General features: G+C 36.9%; 1 protein-coding gene across 2 annotated transcripts in view; it reads right to left on the reverse strand.

The window, feature by feature from the left end:
• Positions 1–18,020, reverse strand: part of DNAJC27 (DnaJ heat shock protein family (Hsp40) member C27) — a 33,702-nt gene extending 15,682 nt beyond the window's left edge. The window contains exons 1-3 of one of the 2 annotated variants that reach the window (XM_006190203.3): positions 17,633–18,020; positions 8,885–8,967; positions 5,277–5,346 (exon numbers count right to left, since the gene is read on the reverse strand). In XM_006190203.3, coding sequence (XP_006190265.1) covers positions 5,277–5,346; positions 8,885–8,967; positions 17,633–17,719 — 240 coding nt within the window. In that variant the 5' untranslated portion in view covers positions 17,720–18,020. The remainder of the gene's footprint in view (positions 1–5,276; positions 5,347–8,884; positions 8,968–17,632) is intronic. The other variant, XM_006190202.3, reaches the window with a different exon arrangement.
• Positions 18,021–18,527: the final 507 nt, after the last annotated feature.

Genomic DNA, 18,527 nt, shown 5'->3' on the forward strand with positions numbered 1-18,527 from the left:
ACTAGCTACCTATGTCACCTTGAGTAAGACTTTATTACCTCAAATGTTAGTTTCCTTGTCTGTAAAATGGAAAGATTAAAGTAGATGCTCAACGGTCCTCCACAGTTCTATTATTATCTCCCCAAACAGCCTTCTAATGCTAGTCCTGGAAGACTTGCTGCATCCAAAGTTTAATTAAATAGGATGCTAAAGGAACTGTGATTATTTAATTTTTAAAGCAGAGGTGTAGCTTTCTAGGTTAGAGAAAGCTGTTAGTTTAATATTACTCAGGCCTCAGAAAGTTTTTATCGACCCACGACTCATCCCAGTAGACTCCAGAATTCAGTTTTGTGCACCAGTGGAAGCAAGACTCATGGTAAGATACAGGCCCTGCCATTCCCTCAGGAGTCCCCTCCCTGACACTTTCCTCTGAGACTGCTGTCTGACACACTAAGTACACTGTCTTTTCTCAGCAGGCCCAGGACTGGTGACAGTGGAAGCTTCAATGGAGGACAGGATACGGTTTCAGGAAGCCAGGGACCGTGAGAGTGGCCGTGGGTACTTCACTAGGTGTGTGCTGAGCAAAGGTGTACTCTGGTCAGTTTAGGGTTTAGAAGGAAGATGATGCCTTTGGCCTTGTCAAAAAGGAGGGTTTGAGCCACAGACAGCAAATATTTGACAGAAAAGGAGAGATTAATACTATTTTTGGAGAAAAGGTACTTTAGAAGTGGTGATTTCAGGGAACTTTTAAAATTATACTTCTATTTTTGTGAGCTGCTGAAAAAAGCCATTGCAATTTTGGGGTTCCAATAACAAGAGTCTAGTGTCTCATGATAGAAAATAACAGAACACTCAGTGTTTTTCATTAGTTAGGCAACATCTGGAGTGTTGTGTCCAGTTTTCAACTCCCATCAGCTAACTCCCTGCCAGCTAACTGGCAGTGATCCACAAAGCATGCTGATAGGTCTATCTGTGGCAGGAATAAAAAATGTTTTACCTGGAAAGGAGCAGGTTAACAAGTATTAGAAAGGCTCTCTTGTAGGAGCACAGACTCAGCCTATGTTGCTTCAAAAAAAAAGGCCAGGGCAAAAGTCAAAGGAAGGCAGCCTTCCTAAGAGAGAAGTTGTTAATCTATAAAGGATTAAGTTGTGAAGCAGTGAGACCCCATCATTAAAGATATTCATTCTCCAAACTCTCACAGTCCGTACCACTCAAAACTTTTCCATGTATTACACTGTCCCTGGATTCCTACCAACCTACATAACTCTTACTTATCCATCAACACTCAGTTTAAATGCAGTTTCCTTCAACAGGACTTCCTGACCTTCCAGATAAGCTAGGTCTGGGTATTAAGTCCCAAGTATTCTGTCATTTGTCTAACATGTGTCTTCTCTGACATATTTATGTGCCAGGAAAACAGGGGCTGTGTATTTCCAGCATGCAGCACAGAAACTGGCATTCTCTTATCTGGTGAATGAATGATGGCCATCAATCAGGAATGCTGCAGAAAAAAATCTTACAATGGCAGAGGTCTGGACCACATTAATTCTCAGGCGTCTTCTAACTCTCCATCGACATGACTTTGGTGTAATCTAAGACTTGTGTTTGTTAGCATTTCTGGTAGAATCTGTGTCAAATTTGGGTTCACCTAGAGCCTCCATGCCTTTTTCATTGACAATATTCTATACTTGTGAAATTGATTTAATCCACTTCAAAGTTTCACATTTAAAAGGAATTTATTTTACCTAAATATTTGGGTACAGTCACAAGATGGAAGATTTCGTAGCCATTAAAAGTTATGTTTTCCTCTATTCTCCCCACTAAGTACAAGTAAAAATTCTGGACATTATATGTAAAACATACATAAGAAGACTGTGGAATGTGGAGAGAAGAAGGCATACAAGCTAGGGACCTGGGGCCCTGACACAGCAGTGAGTTTCCTGGTTTTCTCCTGCCTCATGTATCCAAGACTTGAAACTGCAGAAGTACAACTTGGAATTGCCAATAGGTGTCCAGCAAAAGCCTGTTCTCTTTAGTGAAGGATCAGGAAAAACAAAAAAGCTTCAGATGATAACCATTCTACTCCAGCCTGACCCCTCATAAGTCTGTCTCTCCATCCCCACTCACCCAAACAAAAGCTGAGTGGAAATTTTAGAAAAGTAAATTACTGAAAAATGCAATGACTGTAATAAAAAAGCTTAGTAGTTGGGCTCAAGAGCAGAATGGAGGAGACAGTGGGAAAAAAATCAGTGAAAAGCAAAATAATAAAATTACCTAATCTAAGTAACAGAGAGAAAATAAACTTTAAAAAAAGAAAAGAAAAGAAACAGAAAAAGAACAGAGCCTCAGGGCCCTGGGGGACTACAACAAGATCAGAGTCTGGGAAGGAGAGGAGAAACAGGGTGCGGCTGAAAAAGTACTCAAAGAACTAAGGGCTGAAAACTTTCCAAATTTGGCAAGAGATATAAACCTACAGATTCAAGAAAAAACCTACAGCTGAGAAAACCCCACACAGGAAAAACCCAAAGAAATCCATGCCAACACATAATAAATAAACCTTTAAAAACTAAAGACAAAGGAGAAAATCATGAAAGCAGCCAGAAGGAAAAAGGACACCTCTCTGAACTTAACTAAGTTAGCCTTCCCAATAAACATCCCTCTCCTTCAGAAATCCCACTCTTGCCCGAGAGCAGTGACATTACAGGGGACAACAGGCTCAGTGAGTACAAGAGCTGGCCTCAAATAACTGCACAAACGATCAGGAAATCTACATAGGGAAAAGGAAAATTACCATAAGAGGAGAAATGATTCTCCTATAACATGAAATAAGCTGAAATTAGAGAAAGCAGCAAAGTAGGAAGTTTTCTGTGATATGTACTATTTTCCCGTGAAATACAATGTTTAAAAAACTGCTGCTTTCTTAATGCAGCACTGAAACAATTTTACAGCAGAGATTTTAAATTTAAGATGAAATGGACCTGATCTCATATAAAAAAAAGTATTTACAATGTTAAAAAAAAAAAAGTGAGGGGAAAAACATTTCAAATTACAGCATATTTCTCATCGGAAACCATGAGGCCACAGGAAAGCAGCACGGTATTTTTCAAGTGTTGGAAAAAAAAGAAATATCAACCCAAAATCCTATAACCTCCAAAAAAATTCTTCAGGAACAAGGGGAAACATTCTCAGTCAAGGAGAACTAAAAGAATCTGTTGCCAGCAGACCTACAATAAAGAATGGCTGAAGGAGTTCTCCCAACAGAAGGGAAAGGATAAAGGAAGGACCCTGGAACACAATGAAGGATGAAGGAGCAGAGTAAGCAAAAGTGGGAGTGAATACAATATGCTTTCCTTCTCCCTTAAGTTTTCTAAATTATGTTTGACAGTTAAGTAAAAAGTAAACACTGTCAGCTGTGGTTCTATTGTATGTAGAGAAAATATTTAAGACAATTTTAAGTGGGAGACGGAAAAGGGATGTAAAAGGAGAAAAAGCTTCCACACTCCACTCAAGCTGTTGAAATGACAAGAGCAGTAGACAGCGATAACTCATGCAGCGTAATAACTAGAGCATCTGCTAATAAAGCTATGCGGAAAGATTTCTCAGAAACACTACAGACAAATCAAAATGGAACTCAAAAAGTGTTCAAGTGACCCACAGGAAGGCAGGGAAAAGAAAACAGAAATGAAAAACAGAAAACAAGGAAATAAAATAGTAGACCTAACATATCAATAATTACATAAAAGTGGTCTAAATATACCAATTAAAGGACAGAAATTGGCAGAACAGATTAAAAAAACATGATCCAACTATGTATTGTCTTATAAGAAAGTCACTTCAAATATGATATAAGCAGGCTGAAAGTGAAAGGAGAGAAGAAGATGTATCATGCAAACATCAACCAAAGGCAGGTAGAAATACCTATTTAACATCAGATAAAATAGACATTAGAACAAAGAAAATTACCAGAGACACAGGGGGACAGCATGTAATAATAAAATTATATAATTAGGACATAGTAATCCTAAATGTGTATGCACCAAACAAGAGAGTTGCAAAATATGCAAAGCAAAAATCGATAGAACTGAAAGAAAAAATAGACAAATTCACCATTTTAGTTGGAAACTTCAACAACCCTCTCTCAGCAATTGATAGAATAACTAAACTGAAAATCAGCAAGGACATAAAAGAATTCAACAACATCACTGACCAAGAGAATCCAATAAATAATTATAGAGCACTCCATCCAACAATAGCAGAATACACATTCTTCTCAAGTGCCCATGCAACATATATATACCAAGACAGATCCTGGGCCATGGGAAAAAAAAAACCTCAATGAATTTAAAAGAACTGAAACCATACAGTGTGTTTTCTGATCACAAGGGAATCAAACTAGAAATCAATAACAGATGACAGGAACATTTCTAAACACTTGGAAACTAAACAACACACTTCTAAATAATCCACAGGTCAAACAGAAAGTCTCAAGGGAAATAAAAAAAAAAAACCACACTGAATGAATGAAATGAAATATGAGTGAAAATGAAAATACAACATATCAAAATTTGTGGGACACAGCTAAGCAGTACTGAGGGGAATTTACAGTACTAAGTGCATACCTTAGAAAAGAAAGTCTCAAATCAATCATCTGAGCTTCCAACTCAAGAACCCAGAACAAGAAGAGCAAAATAATCCTGAAGCAAGTAGAAGGGAGGAAGGAAAGAAAAGAGCAGAAGTGAAATGGCCAAACTAGGGAAGACTGAAGAGCCTGCTTAGTGAAAATGGAAAACTAAGGAAGATAAAAGAAACAAGAATGGCCATGAGATTCATTCTGAGACCACTCAGGACTGCCAAGCAGATGAAAGGAAACCGAGTGAGACTGCTTTAGCTTCTTCCAGGGGTGGGACCACACACGCCTGAGCAGTGAACCGGAAAGATCGCTCTGGTACCTTGCTGCCAAAGAAGTCACATTACTGAATTCTTAAGGCTCAGGACGAATGTGATTATCTTTTCACAGTCTGGGCTAAGGTATAAAGTAAAAGCAACAGTCCTTAAAACTTCTTAAGTAAGTGTTTGAAACATTCGCAATAAAATTTCCCACTGCTACTTAAGGAGAGATCACAAAAGACCAACAGATAAATCCATCAAGTTAAGGCTCGGAAGGGAAGCCAAACTCCCGCTGAATTTACCTGTTTTTACACATGACTTGAATATTGGTTGTTTCGATAATTTGGGATCTTTCCCTCAACCCATTGACAATACTGGATATAGGTTTTTTTTCAAAAAGGCTTTCTTACCTCATAGAAGAAGGGATGTCCAGCCATATCAAAGATGTTAACTTTGATTTCTCTGTCTCTGACTTGTACCCTGAAATGTTCAAACAGAAACAATCCCAAATGGTTGGTGCATTCATATTAATATCATGTATATCGCTTTTGAATTTCAACAGGTTACATGTATGAAATTTTAAAAAGGCTTTCTTAGTGCCTCTTCTTGATTCCAGATAATCATTACAACAAGAGCCAGCGACCTGGCAGGTAATCATGCCTCCTGTTTTAGGAACACTGAACTCACTTGGCATAAGCCACCCTTGTTTACCTTCATCTTACCTCAAGACACTTCATCAACGCCCTGCAACAAACAAATGGTAGCTATTACTGTGGCACTAACAAAAAATTGATTTGGGACAAGCAGGAGCAAGATAAAGGAAACCAAAATGTTTTATTTCACTCAGTAAGACATCTTAATTACTACTTCATGCTTGGTTACCATGCAGTACAATAAATAGTACAAATAAATGGTACAAAGATGTATATTATTAACAATGTTTGTTTAATTCTTGTACGATCTTCATTTGAGCAAGAGCAATAGTCAATTTGTTTTCAGAAATTTGAAAATAGAGAAAAGAACAAAAAGAGGAATAACAACCATTGACACCAGAATTAACTACTGTTAACATCAGAGCATACTTGCTTCTAGTTTTTTTTTTTTTAAAGAAAAATCACTTATTGGAAAATGAATGAATGAAACACTGTAAACAACTCAAACACTTGAAGGTTTAAAAGTTATCCCAAATCCTACCACTCAGGAAAAACCCTTCATTAATCTAGATGAATGTTACTTCAGACTTCTTTATATGCATAGATAAGATTGATAAACATAAATATTTTTATAAAAAGGAATTATATTATCTTAAAATAAAAATATAAAATTTACTTTTCATTGAATTTAACAAAAGAAAAAAAGAAACTGAAGTAAACTGGGAGGAATTATTGGGCTTTATATACAAATGTTCTTCACCACAGAAATATTATTTCCTAAAAGATTCCTCTAAGGTTAAGAATAGAGATTATTAACCATAAATTGACAGAGTAGAGTTGTTATGTTTTTTAAGGAACATGTTTCAGTTTAGACAGCTTTGTTAGGACTCCCTCCAACAGAACACAAGGACATCAGCACCTGCTCTCATTGTTTCTACACTACTTCCTGGTTTATTAATTATTATCATTAGTCTCTGCCCAAGTTTATAACATCCACTTTCTATTCTGAAACCAAAACTCCTACAGTTATTTTATATTACTTATATATTTAAATCTAACTAATCACTAATCATCTTATCAAGATTTCTTCATTCCTGAATTCTCTACCATATTTCATCAATTCTAAGATGTACATGTTTTCATTTTAACATCTGTGAAATTAGGATCCATCTTATAAAAGTCAGTGTGAGAACAGCAAAATAATAATAACAAAATAACAGCAAAATAATAACAGAGTTTGAGAGCATCTGGAGAAGATCTTGTATAACAGTTTATATTAGAAAATTTCACCTTAAAAATATAGCAGCTGAGAAGGGATGGAACTGAAGTTTATAAAATCCAGAAGTAAAACAAATATGTTCACACGTTGAAACTCAAAAGAGGTCAATTTAATTCAGAAGTCAGACAGAGGAAATTAACTTAAGAAAAATGACAATTCATTACCTCAATCCACCGCTTTCCTGAATTGTGGCCTGAAGACCACCTGCACTATAATTATAGAAGGGGGGGGGGTGTTTTAAACGTAGAGTCCTGTGCTCCACCTCAGGTCCTGTGAATCAGAGTCTCAGTGGATGGATCTTAGGAATCTTCATTTTTACAAACTCTGCAAGTAATTCTTAAGCATATTGAAATCTGAAGGACGGAATGGGCATCTACTGTTTTGACTGCCCAAAAGAGTACCCCTCTTCTCCCAACTGAGGTTTAAATGGGTTCTTCCATCTTCTTTTTTGATGCTACTCTGCTTGCTTAACCGAGTGGGAAAGCAACAGTTAACTGAGCTGGGGAAAGGTACCTGCACTCACTTGGACAATCAAAACCTTCCCTGGGATTTTCAAATTTGGGTTTAGTTTTGGTAAGCCTGAGAGCTACTGGCAGCTGTGTACAGGGAGCCAAAAGCTAGAGAGAGAGAGAGAGAGAGAGATGTCATGAAATGATCGGGCTATATTCTGTCCCTGGTTCCAGCAATCTCTGAAACCCAGCTACATCCTTATAATTGGATAATGTGAATTGGTTAATATCCCTTTTTTAAATTTTTGGCTTGAGTCACGTTCCTGTCAGTCATATCCTCCTCCTCACCATGAGCAAAAAAAAAATTTCAACCAGAAACAGAATATAGTCAGTCCTCTGTATCCATGGGTTCTGTATCCATGGATTCAACCAAACTTGATCAAAAATATTCAGGAAAAAAAAAATTCCAGAAAGTTCCAAAAAGCAAAATTTGAATTGGCCACAAGGTAGCAAATATTTACAAAGTATTTACATTGTATTTACAACTATTTATATAGCATTTACATTGTATTAGGTATTATAAGTAATCTAGAGATGATTTAAAATGTCGAGAGGATATGCATTGCTTATATGCAAATACTATACCACTTCATATAAGGGACCTGAACTTCTACAGATCTTGGTATCCACAGAGGGTCCTAGAACCAATATCCCTTGGATAGTGAGGGATGACTGTAGTCTGCTGAATAAACCACAATTCTATGGCAAAGCATGGTAACCCTCATTTCTTAGATGAATGAATCAGCTATTTCAAAAAACTGACTTAAATAGGATATCTTACATTATCATTGATGCAATCCGGCACCCTGAAGTATAGATACACCCCTGCCACTTTAGTCTACCTTCTTTGAATGTTGCCCTCATATTCTAATTGGCAAACTCCCTCTTTAGACATATCTGTCTTACCCAACAATAAGTATTTATTGAGCATTTACTGTGTATAAACACTGTACCAGGCACCTGGAGACAATCTATACTCCACACCCCTTCTTCATGGGGCTTATAGTCTAGCAGAGGACATTAAACGTATACAAATAAGAACGCAACACAATTTACGCTAAGATCTATGACTAGCAGAGAATCTTAATATTTCTGTCAACTAAAATGAGTCCTGACTGATAGAAGAGGTGTTCAGAAGGCCTTATGGGAACAGCAACACTTTACAACCTGAGGAGACTGACAGGTTGACAGGAGACTGACAGAGAGGAGGGGAAAGAACATTTCAGGTGGACAGAATGAATGATGGCACTGAGACAGGAAAGTATGATGACACAGGTTCAGTGTGGACAGAGAGTAAAGTGTGGAAAAGAAAATAATAAGAGAGGAGGGAGGGGTGGGCTGAGGCCAGAACAGTGAGTACCTGAAATTCCACCTGTGGGCATACATTGTCCACCCCAAGTCCACTCTTCAGCAGTGTGGCTTCCTGCTAATGTAGCCCTGTCTCCCCAAGCTCAACCCACCCTTGGTTCATCTCCGAAGAAATCCCCACTTACACCCAATTTCAAGATAGATCCATTTAGAAGGGTTCTGAATTTCTATATAATTTGCAAGCCCAAGGAAACAATAAATGTACTCACTTTGTGACTCCATAGTCAATTCCGATTGTTGCAAGGTATTTAGACACAAATCTTTTCTCACAGTATCGCTTTATAATACAGCTCTAAAAAGGTAAAAATACATGCTTTTAGTAAAAACACTCTAGGAACATATACAAAATAAGCAAATTTCTTCATTATGGTTTCTTCATTCATCACTATAAGGAAGCTTTTTCAGAAGCCAAAACTGTAAGATAGTGAAATGAATACTAAAGGTGAAGATTTTAAAGAAAAATTTTTTAAAATTCTTCCTCTAATACTAGATATGGGTATGTTTTTAGTTTAATTCTCAGTCCTTGTTCTCTTTTCTTTAATTCTTTCATTAATAACACCAAAACATCCGTCTAGCTTGCCCTTCCTCCAAGACCAGAGCCACATCTCCAAATACCTACTAGACTAATTTCTACTTAGCTGCCCCACTGTTCCTCAGATTTACCATGTCCAGAACATGAACTGGTGTTATACCTAAAAACAGCTCATCCTGCTGACATCCTAGTTCTGTTAATAATGCCCCCATTTTCCCAATTACAGAGGATTAAAACATTAAAGTCATGTTTGATTTGAGTCTTTTAAAATCTTCTTTTGAATGTTTCTTCCATCTTTCACCGCATTCCAGTTCCTACTTATACCACTGTGGTTTAGGTCTTCATCATCTACTCCCACACAACTCTTAAGAAATTCTTTATTGGTCTTCATGCCTCCTTTCCCTCTCAACTTCCATCAATACAGCACACCACTAATGTTATTTCGCTTTCCTAGCTCAAAAATCTTCAGTGGTTTCTCACTGCCAAGGGTTCAATATCCAAACTCGTTTGTCCCATTATTCACATCCCTCCATAAACTGGCCCTAATCTGTCTTCTCTGTCAAAATCCTTCTACACAAAGCTTCCATTTCTGCCAAATCCCCAGGCCTGACTTCCTGACTCTTCTCATGACTTTTCTCTCTACTTAGAATGAGCTTTATCTTTTCTTTCCAAATCTTACTTATCCTTTAAGGCCCAGCACAAACCTGGAGCACCCAGGTCATAAGAGATCTTGCCTACATCTGAACTCCTCTAGCACTTTTTACATACTACATATGTATATGCACTATATACATAGCATATAACGTATTTGCCATCAGTCATACACTGCCTTGTTGTTCTTTTCACATGTGTATATTTACCTTCTCTCTTCAGCTAGACAGTAAACTACTTGAGGGCAAGCACCAGTATTTTACTCCTTTATATCTGAGCAATTCAGTGTCAGTGAGAAACCAATTTAAAATGACTTGTATATCTATAGCAATTCTTAGCACTCATGAAACATAATTTACTGGAAGTGCTGGTAATGAAGATTATTCTGCTCAAACCCTTTCCTGATGAACCTCAATCTAAGTTAAACAGGACAGCTACTTTAAAAAGTACTTAATAAGTCATTGTGAACTGAAGGAAAAACTTCTTCGGAGTGACTACTGCTAAGAGGCTACACTTTTAAAAACAGCTTGAAAGCACTTTGAGAATGCTTTCTCTCACAATATCCTAGAAAAATAAGTACAGCCTTTTCTAAATTATTCATAAGATTAAGGGACCTGGAAGTCCTTTAACTCCCGTACGCTATTCAAACACTAGTCCTAAGTATTTAAAGAGATACACAATTAATTAACAGTATAAATAACCACTTGCTATAACCAAAGGGTTCCTGGGCCTTAGGATCTTACAAGCTAAGTTAAATAACATGAATATAGAGAGAATTTTTTTGCTTTCTCTATTTTTCTTAAATAGATTTTTTAGGCATTTTTCTTTTTTTAATGCAGTTTCAAGTAAAATCTTAACAATTTTGCATCTTTTTTTCCCTAACAGAATTATTCTAAATTTCATATGAAAGAACAGCTATCTGAGAAGAACTAATCAAAGTATGAAAAACAGGAAAGGGGCAGGACAGTAGAAAGAGGTGGGAATTTGCATTGACAGATAATAAAATATAGTCTGAAGCCAATTGAGACAGTATTATACTGGCATAAGAATAGACAAGTAGGTCAGTAAAACAGAACAGAGAGCTCAGAAATAGATCACATTATAAAAGGAAATTTAAAAAGTATAAGGTGATATTTAAGGTCATTCCATAGTGGGGGTTCGAAATTTTCAGATACTAACTACTATATATAAAATACATAAGCAACAAGTTTCTACTGTGTAGCACAGGGAACTATATTGAATATCTTGTAGTAAACTATAATGAAAATGAATATGTGTATGTATATGTATGACCAAAACATTATGCTGTATACCAGAAATTGACACAACATTGTACACTGACTATACTTCAATAAAAAAAGAATGCACAAAAGACAAAAAATAAAGTCAATGAGTAAAAATGATTTATTTAGTAATTGGGCCCTTAACTTCCCTATATACAAAAATAAATTACAGATAAGTTTATGATTTAAGTATTTAAAAATAAAACAATAAAAATTTCAGAGGAAAATGTGCAACATACGTACAACCTTAGGGAAAACTTCTCAGCTAGAAAGAAAACCCAGAAACCATAAAAGAAAAGACAAATATAGGGGTTGGGGAATAGCTCAGCAGTAGAGCACATGCTTAGCATGCAGGTGGTCCTAGGTTCAATCCTCAGTACCACCATTAAAAAAATTTAAAAATACATTAAAATAAAGATTATAAGAATTATTTAAAAAAAAAAAGATACATATAGCCAAAGTAATCCTGAAAAAGAACAAAGCTGGAGGTATCACACTCCCTGATTTCAAACTATACTACAAAATGGCAGTAATCAAAACAGTATGATATTGGCACAAAAAAAGACACATATATCAAGGGAACAGAATAGAGAGCCCAGAAATAAACCCACACTTACATGGTCAATTAATCAATGACAAAGAGGCAAGAACAGCCTCTTCAATAAACGGTGTTGGGGAAATGGGACAACTACATGTGAAAGAATCAACTGGACTACTTTCCCACAGCATATACAAAAATAAACTCAAAATGGATTAGACTTAAATGTAAGCCCAGAAACCATAAAACTCCTAGAAAGAAAACATAGGCAGTATGCTCTCTGACATCAGTCTTAGTAAAAATTTTTTGGATAAGTCTCCTCAAGCAAGAGAAACAAAAGTAAAGTAAACAAATGGGGCTACAGCAAACTAAAAAACTTTTGTACAGAGAAAGAATCTATCAACAAATGAAAAGGCATCCAAATGACTGGGAATAGATATTTGTAAACAATATAAAAGAGTTAATATCCAAAATATACAAAGAACTCAGATAACTCAACATCAAAAAAACAAAATAAAACAACAACCCAATTAAAAAATTGGCAAAGGACCTGAGTAGACATTTTTCCAAAGAAGACATACAGATGGCCAACAGGCACGTGAAAAAGATGTTCAACATCATAAATCATCAGGGAAATGCAAATCAAAACCATAATGAGATATCATCTTACACTTGCCAGAAGGCTACCACCAAAAAGACAACAAATAACAAGTGTTGGAGAGGATGTGGAGAAAAGGGAACCTCCTCCAATGTTGGTGGAATTGTAAATTTGTGTAGCCACAATGGAAAACCATATGGACGTTTTCCTCCAAAATAAAAATAGAACTGCCATATGATCCAACAATTTCACTTCTGGACGTTTACCTGAAGAAACAAAAACACTAATGTAAAAAGATACATGCACCCCAGTGTTGACTGCAGTATTATTTATAATGGCCAAGATATGGAAGCAACCTAACTGTCCATCCATAGACGAATGGATAAAGAAGGTGTGGTGTGTGTGTGTGTGTGTGTGTGTGTATCTATATATACACATCATACATATAGATACACACACACACACACACAATGAAATGTTACTAAGCTATTTAAAAAAGATGAAATCTTGCCACTTGCAAAAATATGAATAAATCTAAAGTATTATGCTAAGTGAAATAAGACAAAGAAAGATAAATACCATTTGATCTCACTTATATATGGTATCTAAAAAACAAAACAAACAAACAAAACAAAATGAAAACAGATTCACAGATGCAGAGAACACATGGGTGGTTGCCAGAGCGGAGGGGGTGGGTAAATCATATAGGTGAAGGGGATTAAGAGGTACAAACTTTGAGCTATAAAATAAATAAGACACTGGGAAACACTATACAGCATAAGGAATATGATCAATAATATTGTAATAACTTTGCATGGGGACAGATGGGTACTAGACTTGTCCTGGTGATCACTTCATACTGTATGCAAATGTCAAATCATTATGTAATATACCCGGAACTAACATAATATTGTACGTCAACTATATTTCAATAAAAAAGATAGGCACAATTGAGTATATACAAATAATAAAAGCAATTGTAAGGTAAAATATAAAAGCATTAAAAGACAATATACTGGGGCAAATATTTGTAACACAAATGACCGGCAAAAAGTCAGTAACTCTAAGGTCCCCAAACCAGAAAAACAGGTATGAAAGAGACATCACTCAACAGAATAATGGATAGGGAGTATAAACTGGTCAATCCAAAGAAAAGAAAATCCAGAAGTCTAACGATTATTTGAAAAGATGCTCAACTTCATCTGTGGTCAGTGAAATGCAAATTAAAGTAATAATGAAATTACTTCTCACTATTCAGATTAGTAGTAATCAAAAGAATGACAATACTGTGTTGGCAGGGATTTGGGGGGAAAAATACCAGCATATTGTGGGTAGAAACACTCCTTTTTGAAGAGCAATTGGCAATAGCTACTAAAATTTTTAAATGTGCTCTTCAACTCAGCAATTCCACCCCTAGGAATTTAGTCCATAGAAATTAGAGTACTGGTATTTAAGGATATTTATACACATAGAAATGTACTTAGATTAACACTATTTGTAGTAGGGAAAAAAAGAAACAAGTGAATTCTCATCAATAGAGGGGATAGTTGCATCTCATGGACTATTACACAACTGCAAAAAAGAGTGAGTGGAGCTATGTCAGATGGGAGGAATTACATAATCTATGTTTAAAAGAGAAAAAACAAACTCCAGAGAAGTATATACAATACTGAATGATGTGGGTACTTTTGACTGCAAATAAGAAAAATCAACTCAACTGATACAACAGGAAAATATTTAATACAACTGTAAATTTAGAATGAGGGCAATTTTCGGAGTTGGCTGCTATGAAGAGACAACGATAAGAACATCAGGATCAGATCCTAGAGGACGCTGAGAACTAGGTTGGGGCTCTGGGGTAAACTGATGCCAACACAGAAAACTGAATTGGATATAAACAAATACCACAGAGAAATTTCAGCATTCCCCCAAGAAAGGAATAAGCCCTTAGGAATCCCCTTTTTCTTACTGCATCTCCAGAACCTCTAAAACAATGCTGAATCATAAGAGAAAGTGGTATGTATCCTTTTTGTACCTAATTTTAAAGGAAATGGCCCTTAGCATTTTACTATTGGTATAATGATTGCTGTTTGTTAATAATAAATATTATTTTTCATATTTAAGTGGTTTCATTTTGTTCCAATTTCACTTTTAGTGTTTAGTAGGTTGATTATATCAAATTTTTTTACAGTACAGAGAAATATTTTCTCTCATAATCAGTTCATGTAACAAATTATGTTGATTAATTTCTTGATGTTGAACCAAGTTTGCATTCCTGGGATAAATCCTACTTCCTAACAGTGAAATCTTTTTCATATATTGCTGAATTCTATTTGTGGATATTTAGAAATTATACAACTCTATGTATATGTGAAAATGGTATATACTTTTCTTTTTTGATACTGTATCAAGTTTTGCTATTTAAGTTACCCTGACTTTATATAAATAAACTGGAGTGCTGTTCATCTTTTCCTTCGCATTGGACTAATTTAAGTAACCAAAATTATGTGTTATTTAAGGCTTAAATTAAGCTTGTTAATGAAACCACCTGATTCTGATACCTTTTTAGATAGTAAATCTTTTCATTGTTTTTCTAATTCCCTATGTGACTGGCTGTGGGGTTTCCTGCTTCTTTTTAAGTCAATTTTGGTAATTCACATTTTGCTAGGAAATTCTCCATTTCCTCTGTATTTTGAAATGTGTTCCCATAGAACAGAATGCAATATTCTCTAATCTTTGTTTTAATTTCTTCCAGTATATGATTATGTCTCCTTTTCAGTACTAATCTTGTAATTTTTTGCTTTCTCTATTTTTCTTAAATAAATTTTTAGGCATTTTTTTCTTTTTCACTAATTTTCCCAGGGAATTCTTTCTTTTGGTCTATTTTGTGTCCTTTTTTCTATTGTCTCAAGTATTAAGTTCCTTCACTTTTTAAAACTGAGATATACCATACCATAATATTTACTTTTGAGGTGTATAATTCAGTGGTTCCAAGCATATTCACAAAGTTGTACAACTATTAAATTCCTTTAGTTTTTATCTCTCTTTTTTGGAAATGAAAAAAATAATACATTTTCCTTTCACTATAGCTTTAAATTTGCCCTGAAGCTTTTGGCATGGATTCTCTCCTTTACACAGCTTTTTAGTTATTTTGTCATTTGCTTTGATTTACTTTTTGATCCAAGGATTATTTACTAGGGCATGCCTTAGTTTTTAACTTAAGATTGTTTATCTGTGTATCTTCCTATATTTTCCAAATTCTTTAAAAATGCATATGTAGCACTTTCATAACTAAGGCAAATTTTTTTTAAAATTACATTTAAATCTTTTATCTTCTAAAATTTATTTTTGAGAAAGGAATTCCATAGGAATCCACTCCATTCCCAAATAGTAAATAGTTGTTGCAAAAGCACTTATTAAATGGCCTTTACTTTCCCACAGTTTTACTGTATTTGTTGTAAACTGAATTTCCTTATATGTTTGAGTTTATTTCTGAACTCCATTCTGTTCCACTGATGTCTCTCTATTTCCTTTCCAGTACCAATAGGAAAAGCTTGATAACTTTAAAAGATGTTTTAACGTCTGGTAGTGTTAGTCTCCTCTCATTTCTTTTTCACAATTTTCTTGGCTAGTCTCACATTTAATTTTTCACGAGGACTTTAATACCTTTTATTATGTTTTGAAGAAAAAAATCCTATTGGTATTTTAACTGGAATTGAATTACATTTGTAGATAATTTAAAGAATTGACATCTCTAAAATATTGAGTGATCTTAATTAAGGGGAAAGTATATCTTTCCATTTGTCTAAGTAATTTGCAGTCCCTTTGTAAGTTTGAAATGTTTCTTCAAATAGGTCCTAGGTCCTACCTATTTCTTCTTAAGTTTTAATTTGAGCACTTTATTTTGGGTGTTATTTAAATTCTACACAATTATAATTTGATATGGTAAAGCTATGAATTTTGTATATTAATTTTGTCTTTTATTGTTTCTAACAGCTTTTTAGTTAATTCTCTTTGGCTTTCCAGATAAACAACCGTAACATTAACAAATAATGATAATTTTGCTTTCTCCTTTCCAGTGTTTCCTAAGTTCTTTCTTTCCCATCTAACTGCATTGGTTAATAAATCTAGAACCATAATATATAAATGTTGTGACACTGGGCATTTTAAACTATTTCTAATGTTGTACCATTAAGCACAGTAAAGTTTTAAAAGTGAGCATGCTCACTTAGCCAGTTTAGTACATAACCTTCTAAAGGCTTTATTCTTTTCTTTTCAGTGCCTGGCACATAGTTGACACTCAGTAAATGCTGACTTTCAGCTATGTTAATACTTACATACATACACACAGACACATAAATAGTACAAGATAATACTAAACGGGAAAAAAAGACACTAATAAATATTTACTGAGCATCAACTATGTGCAAGAACTAGCCTAAACACTCCCATTAACAGCTCTTCTGGCATGTAGAGCTCACTTGTAATTGGTTTTGGCAGCATATAATGATGGGAAAGAGCACTGCAACGGGAGTGTGAAGACCCAGGTTCCAGTACTGGTTCAGTCACTGATTCGGTGACCTTGGGAGGTTCTTAACCAACAGCTTTCACTTACCCTTAAGGAGAGACAATTTGGGTGAAGAGGAGGCAGTCTAAAAACTCATGTGGAGAAAGATCTCCGTTCACCCCTCACCCTTCCTCCCCCATACTATGGGAGAGCTTTAGCTGATAGCCATAGAAACAGCATAGAAAAAGGCAGTGCAACTAAGACTTCTTTGAGATAATGGATGTGGTAACACTACCAGAAATAAAAACAAAACAAAATAACGCAGGTTCCTTGATTCCCACTGCACCTCCCCTGTGAAACCCCTCAGCATGTTATGCTCTCTTACAAATGAAATGTAGATTCTGGGCTCCATGTCGGCAGAGTAACACCTTATAAACCCCATCCTCACATGCACCCCCGTGAGTTCCCTTCGGCTCTGAAGCCCTCCTGGGGGGTAACTAAACTTTTATTCTCCACCTCTAAGTGCTGGACAGGTCACCCAGAACGCAGAAACGGTACCCATGCAGGAGAACTGACATAAGGACCTAGGCCTCCTTACTCTCTTTGGGATACATTCAAGGGGTTAGAGGGCACACAAGACACCGTCTTAGCTGTAGGAGGAGGGCAACGCAAAGGTCAAAAAGGTCAGGAGAGTTTTCCTCGCGGAGCCGCACTGCCCAGGAGGGGACCCAGGCCTGCTAGGGGCGGGGAGGGGGCTGGGCCCCAGGCTGTTGAGTGGCCGCCCTTCCAGCCAATCGGCACGTCGCCCCGCCGCGCTGAGGTCCCGCCTCTCGCAGCACGGTACTCACTTTTCCCACTTCGGCGTTGCCCATGGAGATGACTTTGATGCGCAAGGACTTGCCAGGCTCCTTCCGCTTCGGCATGTTGGCCTCCATTGCCCTCGCTCTCTCGGGGCCTCCCGCCTCGGTCTCTCCCTGTTCACCACGCCGGCCCGTCCCTCACGCTTCCTCGTCCAATGGCGGAACCCCTGTTCTTGCCTCCGCCCCGGCGGCTCGCCATCCCCGCCGCTACCTGGCAGCGAGCGCGGACGGTTAGGAGCGCAGGGAACTGGGGGAGGGAGAAGAGAGTCTCGCGATGCTAGAAAGGGGCGGCGTGACGTCATCGCCAGGCCCCAGGGATGCGACTGTGGTTACCTGTTCCTTGGGGTTGCGCGGACTGCCTGGGCTGCGTCCTTTGACAGCAAGGTGGCGTCGAGGGGGCCCGAGTTTACTCTTCGTGGAGAGCGAGGCCTTGTGTTCAGGGGCGTCAGGACATAGATATTTGTTAGATTAACAGCCGAGTGGCAGAAATTCATTGGCTATTCAGGACAGATCCACGGTCTGGAAGTGGCTGGAATTTTGGCCCAGTTAAAGGCCCAGCGGCGCTGAAAATTCCAAGTAGACCATGGTCCGTTTGGGAGCACTTTTTGTGGATTCTTCAGTCCCTGTGGACCCGTCCACTAACCACCCCCTTCCAATATTATGTTCCCGTTAGGTTCCCTGAGAGGCAGGGTCAGGAGCCAGGGAAGTGGGGAATTAGGGGCTCTAGTTCTGGAAGAGGGCAATTAGGCAAGATCTGAATCTCGTTCCTATCATTAACGAAAAAAAAAAAGTTGTCCTTTTGAGTCAAGGTAAGTTTTAGTTTAGTCCTTGATCTTTTATTACGTAGTTCTAATTTTCAGGAGGAAAGCTCAGACTAAATGTT

The sequence above is a fragment of the Camelus ferus genome, chromosome 15 (assembly GCF_009834535.1).
Source record: "Camelus ferus isolate YT-003-E chromosome 15, BCGSAC_Cfer_1.0, whole genome shotgun sequence".
Classification (NCBI taxonomy): Eukaryota; Metazoa; Chordata; class Mammalia; order Artiodactyla; family Camelidae; genus Camelus; species Camelus ferus.